The 14,035-nt window shown below is 40.9% G+C and overlaps 1 protein-coding gene across 1 annotated transcript in view; it reads left to right on the top strand.

Moving 5' to 3' along the window:
- The window catches only part of tenm1 (teneurin transmembrane protein 1), a 148,058-nt gene that overhangs the window by 123,299 nt on the left and 10,724 nt on the right, over nucleotides 1–14,035 (top strand). Inside the window, exons 21-28 of the mRNA XM_053323537.1 lie at nucleotides 2,312–2,466; nucleotides 5,361–5,444; nucleotides 5,900–6,094; nucleotides 8,370–8,457; nucleotides 10,112–10,308; nucleotides 10,982–11,295; nucleotides 11,969–12,141; nucleotides 13,775–14,019. Of these exons, the coding sequence (XP_053179512.1) occupies nucleotides 2,312–2,466; nucleotides 5,361–5,444; nucleotides 5,900–6,094; nucleotides 8,370–8,457; nucleotides 10,112–10,308; nucleotides 10,982–11,295; nucleotides 11,969–12,141; nucleotides 13,775–14,019 (1,451 nt within the window). The remainder of the gene's footprint in view (nucleotides 1–2,311; nucleotides 2,467–5,360; nucleotides 5,445–5,899; nucleotides 6,095–8,369; nucleotides 8,458–10,111; nucleotides 10,309–10,981; nucleotides 11,296–11,968; nucleotides 12,142–13,774; nucleotides 14,020–14,035) is intronic.

Raw genomic sequence — 14,035 nt, 5'->3', positions numbered from 1 at the left:
ACCTGCACAATTTATGACTCACAGGGTCGGCCCAGGGTTGCTTGGTTTGAGGACATTTGTGAATCTAGTTGTGACGGGGGTGTGCTGTGTTTGCATCTGGGTGTTTGTGTGTATGTGTGAGTGTGAGTGTGAGTGTGTGCGTTTGTGTGTGTGCGCACATGTTGAATGAAATAACATGTAAAGAACACTGCTGTGTGTCACAAAGGATGAGACCTCAGTGCTGCCTCGGGAAAAGGGCAGAAGTGATTTCTATCCTGGGCTCAGGAAATAAGCGCAGGCACATCCCCACATAATCCAATATGACAGGGTTTGAAAGGAGGAAGACTGACAGAAAATGAAAAAAAGCAAGGGAAAATGGCACAAAACGAGTGAATGACAGAGGAGTAGTTGATGATGCACTGCATACTGATGATGTCGGCCCTTTGTCCATTTTTATTATGATGTATTGAAATCTTTTTAAGAAGTCTTCTCTTATGTGGGTGGTACAAGGAAACCATTAAATGAGTAGACTCTTTCTGCCCAGACATTTACTGGTTTCAGTCTGTATTGTGCTTTTCTCATTTTGTATCATTATAATCTTTTTGATTCTGGACTGTTTGCTGAACAAAACCAATTTGAAGATGTCACTTTGTGCTCTGTGAAATTGTTAGAGGCACTTTGTCACCATTTTATGGCAAGCTGCAATAATCAATATTTTGTGTAAAAACAAAGGCTTAAATGGTATCACGTATTTTGGTTCATTGTCACCAAACTCATTAACCTCGTTTCCAGTACTAGCAGGCAGCCGGTAAAACAAAATAAAAAGAAGCTCAGCTCAGCTCAGCACCAAACAGCCCACAGACAATATCAGCAGCTAGCTGGTAAACATAGTGCAGCATTAGCTAAAGAGCCAGATATTTAACTCAAGAGGTGGTGGAAGACAAAACTGGAACTAATAAGAGTGTTAATATTGGATTTAGATTTGTCAAGAGGACAGAATCACAACTCCAAATGAATGCTAATGTTACTCTTTGTCTTCAATATTAGCAGTTTTCAATTTTTCAATGGGCAATAGTTTTGCTAACATGCTGTATTCATTTTGTGCTTATTAGCAAATGGTAGCATGCTAAACATGCTTAAGTAAGAGGCTGAACATTGTTAACATAATACCTGCTTAATATCATCTCATTAGTATCGTCATTATAGCATTTAGCTCAAAAGCACTACTGTGCCTTAGTACAGCCTCACACAGCTGCTAGCATGGCTGAGGGCTCTCTGTTTTGTTTTATGGTTTCTTTTGTTGCATATTGTATTCCACTGTTAAGTTTTGTGATTGATTGAGGCTTCGCTAGATCTAAGTAGGCTTTGTCTCCATGAAGTCCTTAGAGGCATGCTTGTGATAAAGAGATATATACATAAACTTGACATAATTTAATGATAAACCATAAACCAAATGTATTTTTAAATGGCACAACAGTGAGCCACATGCTTTGGAGATGGCAGGCATGAATACTGAAATATGGCTTATTGTCACAGATGCTCAGTTAAAGCAATCAAGGAGAATTGGCAGAAGGCAGAATGAGAGGTGAGGGTTGAGTCGTGGAATATTGCTGAGGAGTTGAGTCAAAGAGCTATTCTCTGTATGGAGACGAGATGGTGATGAAGGTCGCTCCTCATCCATAACAGATGATTCATAGTCTGCCCTGACCTTTAATACCTGGACTTACCTCTCTCACTCTCCCTCTCTCTGCTTACGGTCTACTGCAGAGCTCCACTGCAAGGAGAGTTCAAGTATATGCTGTTCACAGCAAAACACTCTCACAGAGCACGTGTTCACATGTGTTTGTCAAATACAGGCAGACGTATGCACACATGCAGGCATTCACATCCGGGAAGGGATTTGTGGATGCACATAATTATATATACATTATATAATGCATGTGTGCAAGCGTCAAATGTCAAAAGTTCACTGCGGCACCTTGCTCGCATCTAATGTGACAAATAACTTCTTCCTCCAGTTGCATTGTTCTAATCTCTTTAGTGGGCTCTGGAATGGAAATATAATTACATTTCTGTGGTGCAGTGCCTTTGATAAGACAGCCGCTTGCTGAGCTGAATGTCTAACTGAGTTGGATGTCTCTACGAAGCCCTCTCCTCTCTTCACTTTACTTCTCTGTTCCTTACTCACTCCTCTTCATCTCCCCTCTTCTCTCTCTAATACTCTCTTTCACTTTTTTTCTCCTTTCGTTTTTCTTCTTTTGTTCTCTTACCCCCCACTCGCTCTCTCTGTCATCTCCAAAGCTCATTCTGCCTCTCTCTCTCACCCACCCAGGTATTGCAGTGGATAAAAGAGGCGTTGTCTACTTCGTTGATGGCACCACCATTCAGAAGATTAATGAGAGGGGTTTGCTCTCCACTGTGATTGGCTCGAACGGACTGATGTCGACGCAGCCGCTGAGCTGTGATGCACGCATGGACATCAGCCAGGTAAGCTAATAATAAAGAGGAGTAGAAACGAATGGTAAAAAGTGGGAGCTGTTTGTAGTGCTCCAGAAAAGACCTCATCCTTAACCTTTGGGTGAATAATCTGCAGGAAAAATAAGGCTTCTGAATGTGTCTTGTGTCGTCTAATTTGAGTAATTGATTCACAAAAGGTGATAAAAAAAATAATAGCTGTTTTCTTTTTGTTCTCTTATAGTCAGTGACTGTTTTATCAGTGTAAATTGTTCAGCCTCCTCCATAGAAACTCTTGGGGACTTCTTTAAGGTGTACGAGTGTGTGTGTGAGCGAGAGAGAGAGAAAGAGAGATAGCGTCTGGTGAAGACCAAAGACAGCTACTGCACAGATTTGATCAGCCAGCCTCAGATCACACTGCTGACTTATATCAGGCCTATTAGAGGAGAGGATGAATTATAGATGAACTGCTGGCTCTATAGAGGGATCTCTGCCCACACATAGGGATCCAAGTGCCTGTCTCTGTGCGTGTATGTGTGTGTGAATATGTGTGTTCAGGCCAGGTAAAATCCCAGAGGTACTCTTACATGTCTTTAAAGGGGCCAAGTTACCTCACGATCGTCCTGTTTGTCATCCTCTGCAGCACATCCAATCATATTCACCCACCATCTGTGTTTGCTCTTGTAAACTGCTGTGACCTCAAAGTAGCGTCAATATTGATGTAAACTTATGTAGCTACGGCTAGACAAACATCACTGCAGTAATTTATGGTAAAGGGACAGCAGAGTTTAAAGTCAGACTGAAATCAAATTCCTCTCTACTTTTTTATATGTAAGGAAATATAAAATGTAATGACACTGCAGCTATTATGCAGATTTTTCCATTGTTCAAAAGAGGATAAAACCAGGGGTGGAGCTAGTGGGAGGCTTCTGAGGCTGCAGCCCCCAATGGTTTCTCAAAAGCCCTGAATCTATTTTTAAAAAGAGAAAATTCAGGTTGAAGTCACTTTTTCAACCAGCTGCTGACTGTTTTTTGTGGTGCTGGCGGCTTTGTTTTGTAATGACATTTTGATCTGATTGGCCTGTTTTTGAGGTGATGCATGTAATTGGTGTCTGGTCCAAGACAGGGTTTTGTCTAGCTCACAATATCTATTGATCATTTTGAAGCACAAATAAATAATTTACTCAGTGACGGATGAATGTACAAATATAAAGTAAACAAAATAGCTACTCAATCACAGAAACGTGAGTACTTTGAAAGGCGCCTTTAAATAAAATGCATTATTATTATTAATTTCTTACTTCAGCCTCTGCCCATTGTTATTTATCTATTTCTATGTGCATTCTTTATGGACAATTGTTAACAGGGACCAAAATAACTCACTGCTACTACTACTAATGTTTATAGTAGTCATGAAATGAAATATATTTAAATTCTGCAGATGTGAACCATCCAAAAAATAATTGGCCCTGGCATTGGTTGCTCTGGGCTGAGTCCTGGATCTTGTCAACCCCTAGATCCACACCTGGATGAAACTGTGGACATATTTCTGGAAACAACATTTCCCTTTTGCAATGGTTGGAAGGCACACTGTCAGTTACTGCAGTGTGCTACTGACTAGAAAACATCATAAAATGATGTCCTACGAATTACGATAAAACTTTTTTTTGGCAACTGTTTTAGCTGTCTGACCCTTTACAATACTCAATATTTGACATGGCCCATTGTCCCAACCTGATCTCACAGAGATCGTGGTCATGTCACGTATTTATGTGAAGTCAGGTTGGGTTGCAACCTGCAACCTGCAACCCAACCCCTTAGTTTAAGCTAGGCTAACCAGCAACAGCTAGCTAGTATTAGCTGTCTGTATTTTATGGGTCCAGATGTGGCAATGGTAAATACCCATGTCAAAACTCACAGTAGCTTGTAGTCCAGTAACCACAGGGCTCCAAATGTTACCCCATGTTTTAAATCACAACTAACATTCAGAATTTCAGAGTAAACAGAGGCTAAACCACAAATCAAACTAATCAAATGCTAACAACATCAGCCCCCTGTGAGGGCCTGTTGCGTGCTATCACAAACAAAAAATGTAAAAATATAAAAAAATGTTCTTCTTTTTACATGAGTAAAAAACTTTTATATTTTATATTTTAAAAATATACATACCGATCTCTTAGCAAAATTTAACTTTAATTTTAGTTGAACTTGTATTCTTTAATAACTGGCCCAACTCAGTTCACAGCTGAACTGTAACTTCTAGAAGTGATACTTCAATATCATGAGCAGGAGAGATTTGATGCGTGTCCTCTTTGGCTGAGCACAGAGTGAGTCCTGCTTGATGAATCTCTCTACCTCTTAAAATGGGATGAGACTGAACCCTCTTCTCTCATTTGACAGACCCTATAATTGGACATGTCAGTGGCAATTTAACATGATCCATTTATTTACCAATCCATCCCTCATAGTCATCAATCACCTCACTGATCCCTCAGACGCACCGCCTCGTCTCCATAGCACACGCAGTCGAGTGTTTGTGTGTGTGTGATAGACAGTGATGTGGGCGGCTGTGCGCTCGTGTAGGTTTGTCTGTCTTTGACCCCCACAGTGTTAGCGGGCAGGGTGTGCTATTTGAGCAGGCAGCGATCATGGTTATTGGCTGACATTTGGAACAGTGCCGAGGCGAGCCGGTGTGAGTCTTGAATAAACACAGGGGAAGGCTCCCTGCCCGCTGCTGACCTTTGCATGAGCAGGGAGGGTCAGGAGGCCTAATGCTATGTTATTAAAGAGATATTATTTGTTTCACCTGTAACTGACTCTCATGGGCGATTGTCACCAAAGCTTTCTTGTTCTTTTGTTCTCATTTTTGATTGAAACACAGCTACTGTATGTACAGCGTGTGTTAGTGCATGCGTGTGTTTCCACAGGTACGCCTGGAGTGGCCAACAGATCTGGCCATCAACCCTCTGGACAACTCCCTCTACATCCTGGACAACAACATTGTCTTACAGGTAAAGACACAGTGACGCAACACACATATTTGCCAATGATGTGTTTTCTTAACTTGTTTCTTAGTCAAGCCTGTGCTTTTTTTGGGAAACAATGACACTACACGAAGCAGATGAAGAAAGACTTACGAAATATTTCATACAAATTGCAGTGCTGTCACTGCAGGTGCATTTGGAGCGAGTGAGGCTGGTAACATAAAAGAAAGGAAAACAGTACCGTGTTAAAAAAAATAACACACTATCAACAGTCTCTACCGAGGTTGTTTTTATGAAAATGTCATTCAGGTTTTGCTTACGATGCCGAATCTTCCAAAATTATGGATGTATTGCCTAGAGTTGGTGATATCGCCAGTTTCTGTCTGACAGTGCACTGACTAAATATAGTAATGGTAACTACAGTAATTAGTTTTAATTATTCATCGTCTCTATCATACATAGCTGATGTTGTATTTTTACAGGTATCAGAAGGTCTTCAGGTGCGTATTGTGGCGGGCCGTCCCATCCACTGCCAGGTACCAGGTATTGACCACCACCTGGTGAGCCGAGCAGCAGTTCGCGCCACTCTGGAAGCTGCCAAGGCCATCGCCCTGTCTCACCTGGGCACACTGTTCATCGCTGAGACTGATGAGAGGCGCATCAACCGCATTCAACAGGTCACTCTTTGAAAAACACTCTCAGCTAATCGTCATGGTGACTGTCATTTTCTAGGTACCATAGAAAGTATTTGTATACTGCTGTACAACTGGATATTAATGTAAAGAGCTGTTATGCTGTGGCAGTTGATTCATTACACCTTATTACACCACTACTGCCTCTAAAAGCTGCAACTGTGACCCATTAAATTCAGGACAGGTGGCCAATTCCACACCCTAAAACTCTGATGAAACTGACAAACAGAAAAAGACCCGATGTGTAGTTGACACCACAAATTCATCAGAACCTTTGACACAAATTAACCGTCACACATGATGCATCATGAGAATCGCTCTGGTCAGGTTGTTTGTGGCTTTCACAGATGTTGTGCAACAAGCAGGTGTTCACAGTCTGCTTCTCACGCTACACAAATACAAAATTCTGATGCATTCAAAACAAATCATCCAAAGACTTTCTTCATTTGTTGGTTTTTATCCATTAACTCCATTAGCTAGCAGCATGCTATCACAGGACTGCAACATTTGGGCAGCAGCACCAAACAAATACTGCCTGCCAGACTCTATCAATAGTCCCTTTGTGGTCAGAAACCCCACGCTGAGTCCACGCAGAGGTCGGTAGAAACATAAAAGTCTTCTGATATCTTTGTGGTAGAGTCAGGCAGCCATGTTAAGGCAAAGGAAAAACTGTCTTATTCACAGTATTTGTCACACATATTTTATTTCCGGCAATTTTTTGGGTCCAGGTTTATCAAACGTCTCCGAATCACTCGCAGAGAAACTGCTTCAGAGCAGGGCTCAACAGTTATTTATAAGAAATGTCCTACAGTACACACACTCTTAGCAACAAGCCAAAGATCTCCTTTGAGAGAGAATGAAACCGTTTTATGACACTGAACCGTAAAATTAAATTAATGATGATGTGAAGCAGTTTATTTCTCAGTGCTTCTGATGTGCAATCAACACATTCAAACACTGACAGTGATGGCTGAACGGATGTAGGATCCATTTAATGCAAGAAAACTAAATGAAATGAAGAAAACGGTGTCACTTGTAAGACAAACTATCTGTGCGCAGGTAAACACTGACAAGATATTTAAAACTGATTTAAAAAATGACAAATACAAATTAACCGCTACATTTCATCTTAAATAGCTGACGCCAACTGCAACATGTACTGTTTTAATTTTTTCACACCCATTATAATAAGCCCTATTTAATGTGGGCATGCCTATTTAAGCCATGTTTTGGCACCACTGTTAGACTGTTCCAATGGTCCATGTACGTCTGTGTGTCAAGAATTTGGCCACGACATCAAGAGCCCCACATGCATAACTAATACGTGTTGAATTTTATTTTTAATATCGTAGCAGAAAGTTATTGAATATGCATGCTGCTTTGGCTTTGAGATGCGGTAAAATTATAATCATTACATCCCCAAATTAGCTCTGTTATGGCTGCATTTGTTTGTTTTCTATTAAGCATCAATTGCAAGAGCTTGTTGTGCAGAGTGGAAGTATTTTGAATATGGAGCGTTAATCGCAGACAAGTCCATTAAATGTCTCTGAAGAAGTTTGTCATTATTTTAAACCAAAAGCTCAAATCCTCAGAGAATGTCAGTGCATGTTTGTCTAATCACTGTCCTCTCATGGGAACTCAAAACTGGTTAAGAACCACTTCACAGCTCTCCTAAATCCTGGAGGTTGAGAAAGTTGCTAAAATGCTTTTACTCCAAGGCCTAAAATAGTACCAAATATGTGTCACTCTTTTTTTTTTTTTGTCTCTTAGGTTTAATTTCCTACTCTGAGATGGTGGATATATACAAGCACAGATGGTCCTTTGACAAAGCATGCACCCCTTGGACCAGTTTGTCAAAATCACACTGTATTAGTGTATTAGTTTTCACCTTCTATCAGGACAGTCAGGTTTTGAGAGTGCTGGATGTGTGATTTCAAGTTAGGAATAGTCAATGAACTTTCCCAAACACTGAATATAAATAAGCCTTTTGTTGTTCTTATAATTAAAAAATCATCACCTATATCATCTGAGATTTCTTCGGTTGAACAAACGCAGCCAAACACATTGTCCCCATTCTTCTCTTATTTCATACTAAAGTCATTATCTACATCTTTAGCTCAGGTTTTTATAAAAATGCCATCATTATCTTGTTTGTCGAAGAGATTAGACACAACAAAGGTTGACGCTGAACATTATCTTCACTTCAACAATAAGTGTTTTGTAGCCGTGTGTGATGTGTACGTGTCTCAACACTCCGCAGGTGTCAACCAACGGGGAGATATCTGTTATCTCTGGGGCCCCCACAGACTGTGACTGTAAGATAGACCCCAACTGTGACTGCTTCTCTGGTGGGTCATCACGTAACACACACGCACACACACACACACACACACACACACACACACACACACACACACACACACACACACACACACACACACACACACACTTTTTCTGTAAGTGCAGGATTAAGTAATATGAGAGTATTAGATTATGCCTAATAGGATTACAGTACTAAACAACATGTAACTACACTTAGAAATGATATCCGATAATATCTTTCTTGGCCTGGTTTAGAGGCACATTAGAAGAATCCAAAAACAAGAAAAGTATAACTCACATGAACTGAAATACTGTGTGTGTCTTGATGTGGAGTGATTACATCTCACTGTGTGTCCCTGCAGGTCAATGATTTTATTAGCAGAACTGGGGAAGAAGTTTCTCTCGCTTTTCTGCCTCCTACACTGTTTCCTTCTCTACTTTGAATCTGTCTAAATTATTCAATCCAGATAGAATTTTAATATCTAAAAAGTCGCTTTGACTCTCATTGAAATATAAAATTTAAAAAAATATATGATAATGACCTTCATGTAAATGATGTCAATATACAGGAGTGAGATGACCAGCTATAATGTCACTATGGAAAAGTAAGAGCTTGTGAATGTATTAATGTGTGCTGTTGGGTATAAAGAGTGTGTGTGAGTATTTGTATTCATAGGAATGCCTCTTTCTTCGCGAAAATCTCCAGCTGAATTTCAGTAAGAGCTTGCTCAAGAAAAACCTTTCAAATCCATTCAAATTACAGCTGGCAAAATAAAAAGCTCTCTTCTAGCTGCTGAAGGTGTAAACTGGTTGGTGTATCATGGAAGGGCACCTGAAATGCAATAAAGGAAAGAAGGAAAGGACCAAACAAATAGGCAGATGTTCTTTTGACAGTTAGGCCATGCTTTCATTGTAAGTGTCAGAGGATGTGATTTTATCATTTAATTCTGCTCATAAAAATCTGTCTCTTTTCTATTCAAAATGGAGGGAAGTGTCTCTCCCATGCCACAAGCCAATGGGCTGTAACCATCCCTATTTCTTGGGTTGTACTTTGCATATTTTCAATCATGTCTTGCTGTTAACAGATGATTACTCTCTTCAGAGGCTTTCCGTTTCCATCCCTTCACCATAAACACTCACACGGTGTCTTTGAACATGCGCACACGTGTGAGCACACACCCACAAAATAGAAACAGACATGAACACACTCACGCACAAAAAAACATAATGTGCATGCTGTCAAGAGATAAACTGCCACCCTGCTGTCTGCACAGACCCATCAGAGGCCCCGGGCCTACTGCTGACAGCATCTAAAGGGCTTCACCCAGCTATTATCCAGCTGTGCTACCAAAGACATCTGAATGCCTTCAGTCACCCACTACTACCGTCTGATAAGGCTGAGGTCACTATCAAGGTGGTCATATCCACTCCAATGGGAAGCTACGGTATCCCAACAAGTCCAAGTCCTGAGCAAAACTGATAAACGCTTAAGCCACACCATGGGACCGTCATGTTTTGCAAAGCTTGTGTGAACCGGTTGTGACTTCTTTACTGCTCTGAAGAATAATTTGTGTTTCTCAGTGTGTTTTTTAACTCAGGGTGGCTTCACTTGTGCTATTTTGTTGATAAAGGGAGCTTCTACTCTACACTGAAATAGTATCTTCTTGTTTCTCTTATCAGGTGATGGAGGCTATGCCCGTGATGCTCGTCTCAAAGCTCCCTCGTCTCTGGCTGTGGCTCCCAATGGCACCCTGTATATTGCTGATCTGGGCAACATCCGGATCAGAGCTGTCAGCCCCAATCAGCCCCAGCCTAGCCCAGTTGGACTGGTGGAGATCAGCTCCCCACTGGACCAAGAGCTCTATCTCTTTAGCCAGGTAGACAATGCCTGAGCTCTCATGTCAATATCTTCATACTAGAATATAACCGTATGTCTAAAAGGTCAAAAAGAGAACAGATCCTTCTGCATCATTTTGTGCTGTTTGTAAGTTCAAACTAAGTCAGGTTGTAAGTGTTAGTGTTCACTACACAGAAGTAAATTAAAACAGGTTGCACTACACAAACTACATATTATATTTTTATACTCAGGAACTGCCAGGTTATACTTATGCTAATTGACAAAGCCAGCATTAGCTTACTATAATTATAATGCTAGGAATTAAAGAGATAATGAGATGTTATTGACACATATCTGGCCTGACTCTTGATTAAAATGCAATTTAATAATGATGCCAACTGGGATGTTCTTAATCTATATTTTACAAAAACAATATACCTTGAATTAGAAATTAATTCTTATAATACTGCTTAGTTAGCTGCTTTAGCTACGTTAGCATAACCTGATGTGTCCCACTCATTCTAAACACATATATTTCTTCATGTATGTAAGCTGTTCCTCGAGTTTTAGGTGCCACAACATTTAGTAAATCACAACTTTAAACTAGCTAGCAGTTACTAAGAGGAGAGCTTAGGAAGAACTTTACACATAAACTTCATACATAACTTGTGCAGCCCTATCCTGATCTCTGTATCTCTTCTTTTCCACGACAGAATGGCTCTCACTTATACACTAAACACCTAATCACTGGCCACTACCTGTACAACTTCTCTTACGGGACAGACGGACAGCTGTCTGGCCTGACGGGCCGAGACAATCGGGGGATTCAAGTAAGGAGAGATGCTCACGGAGTGCCCCTCTGGCTGGCACTACCTGGTGGACAGGTGTATTGGCTGTCTCTTAGCAACAGTGGAACACTAAGGAAGGTGTCAGCCCAAGGCCATGACATCGCCCACATCACTTACCATGGCAACACAGGTCTCTTAGCAACCAAGAGTGATGAGAACAGTTGGACTACTGTTTATGAGTAAGTTCACAATTAGTTTTTTGTCTTTCTACTTATTATTCTCTCTCTTTCTTATCTTTTCTTTCTTTTTTACATTGAGTGTCTTTCTTGCTTTCCCTTTTCTCTCCTTCACTCTGTCTTAATAATATATTGTTTTGTTCATGCTTGGTTGCTTGACTCTGAAGGCATGTGTGGACAAGGGATTGCATGAGTATGCTGTGCATGTGTGAGATAGAGCTTATGTTTGCGATATGAAATGTGAGTGCCATCTGGTGGTAACCACTGTATCACCATCCCTGTAGAATAGTGGACAGACTATTTTTTTCTTTTCAGTCTTTGCTTAAGTGACTGATTAGCTGAAGAATCCCCATCTCTGCAACACTTTGATCACACATATGCTTAGTATTACGCATAGAGTACACACACAAAAACACATCTGTCTGAATTATTCACCACTGCTAGCCCGGTCTCTGTCTCAAATTCCACAGCTGGATAATTACACATATAAATCACAGTTGACACTTACTCTGTGCCAACGTTTGTGTATGAGAGTGATAGTGTGTGTAAGTGCATTTGTGTCCTTGTATGTGTGTGTGTGTGCGCGGGCACTGCTGTGTTCATTTGTCCAAGAGGAACAGTTATCGGTGTGTGTGTTTGTGCTTGTACATCATCGCCTTTGTGTTTATTCTCCAAGGTACAACAGCGAGGGCCGTGTGACCAACATCACCCTCCCCACTGGTGATGTGAGCGGTTTCCATGGCAACCTGGAGCGCTGGTCTCGCGTGGAGGTTGAGGCATCCAACCGTGAAAACTTCGTCACCAGCACCAACTTGTCTGCTAGTGACACCATCTACACATTCAGACAAGGTAGAGTAAGATGACGTGTCATGCACTTTTAGAGTAGCAAGTGAGCATTTTTACTCCTCATAGGTCAGTAGGGAAAAAGTCGAATATAAGGGTGAAGATGTAATGTATTATATAAGCCAATGAATTTACTGGTTGATAGACACGTAGGAGTATAGCCTCCCCCCATGCATCTACACCTATCTGCTTTACCACAAAAATACCACAAGACAGTTTATGACTCATCTGGGTGGTACTAAATCATACACAGTGTACAGAGATGTATAAGGTGGGAAGAATGTGAGGTTATTGTAATGTTTAATCATTTATGACTGGCAAACTGCAATAACGTGGCAATTATTCTGGTCAGGTCAGATGCACTGACCTGTGTTTTTGTTATTCTCCTTCATCGACTGCACTGGATCTTCAGGAGATTCACAGCTTTGAAAAAGGATTCATCCCTTTCTATGAATAATTCACATATGGATCTGATATGACCTTGTTACATAACCAGACTAATGGGCAGTTAAAAAAAAAAAAAAAAAAGAAAAGCTATTTATCTTTTTATTTACAAAAAACAGACAGATCCAACGAACTTGTGAAATGTCTTAACGACCCGCCGGGAAAAAATGTAAAAGAGGGCAGAGATGAGACGAGGAGAAAATGAGAGTGGAGTGGAGAAGCCGCTCATGGGAGCAGTTTCTTCTCATGTCACCCCTTTAATTGCGTTCTAGCGGTTGTCACGATGACAGGACTGCAGGGAGAGAAATGCTGCTCCAACACACAAATACACTCGCATGTACACAGCGTTACAGTGTGACAGAGCTGCCAGGAACAAGTTGCACTGACCCTGTATTTTAAAGTGCCCCTCTTACTTTCACTACCCACAAATTCATGTCTTTTCTTGCCTTGGAGGCAACAATAACTGTATATACAGAGAGAGGTTTTATAGTGATGGGAGGGAATAGAAGTTACTATCCAGTTTATTAGCTGCTTTAAGTTTTATGATTAAAATATAGTTTAATGGTTATTTTGTCTTTTTTTATTAATTGTTTTAGAAATGTCAAAGGCATGCGACAAAGTGATATTGAATCTGTCTGAAATTTTACTCAGAACAACATAGAAATGAAAGAACAGTTTCTGAGAAACCTTTGCAAATGTGTGAAAGACAGTCATGGCCAGCACCCGTCCCTTACCACCCCCCTCTCTCTTTCTCTTTCTTCCTTTAACACTCGCTCTCTCACTGTCTATCCACCTGTCTCTCTCTTTCTCTTCCTCTTTTTCTCTCATTCTGAATAGATTACATTTTTCTAAAGACACAATAGCAGATACAGTAAAGCGCTAATGTTGCACAGCTAAAGAGAGAATGGGGAAAAAACACTCTGCACAAAGATTTGAGCAATTAATTCAAACAAAACTCACACAAAAAACCAGACTTGTATTTACTGCATTCATGTACAGTCTGCTGCTGTGTCACAAAGATTTCTTTCCAAGGTTGCATTTTGAAAAAAAAAAAAAAAAAAAGTTGATGTTTTTTCACACTTTTTTTAATTTGTTGCTCCGTATGTGTGCATGTGTGATTTTGTGTGGTTTTGTGTGCCTGGCCTACGTGCGTCCATCTCTGTACGTGTGTGTCCCACCATGATCGACCCCTCAGACCACGCGCAGAGTTCATACAGAGTAAGTGCAGATGGCTCATTCTTGGTGTCCCTTGCGAGTGGGATGGAGCTGTCACTCAGCACAGAGCCCCTCCTTCCCGGAGGTGTCGGCAGAGGAGTCAGTCCCACGGCCAGCCGCTGTAACATCAGTCTGCCTGGAGACCACGCCCCCAGCCTGATAGAGTGGAGGCAGAGGAAGGAGCAGAGCAAGACTAACTACAGCACTTATGAACGCAGGCTTAGGGTAAAATACTTAATCA

The sequence above is a fragment of the Scomber japonicus genome, chromosome 8, assembly GCF_027409825.1.
Source record: "Scomber japonicus isolate fScoJap1 chromosome 8, fScoJap1.pri, whole genome shotgun sequence".
NCBI lineage: Eukaryota > Metazoa > Chordata > Actinopteri > Scombriformes > Scombridae > Scomber > Scomber japonicus.
This window is presented reverse-complemented; position numbering and strand designations above follow the sequence as displayed.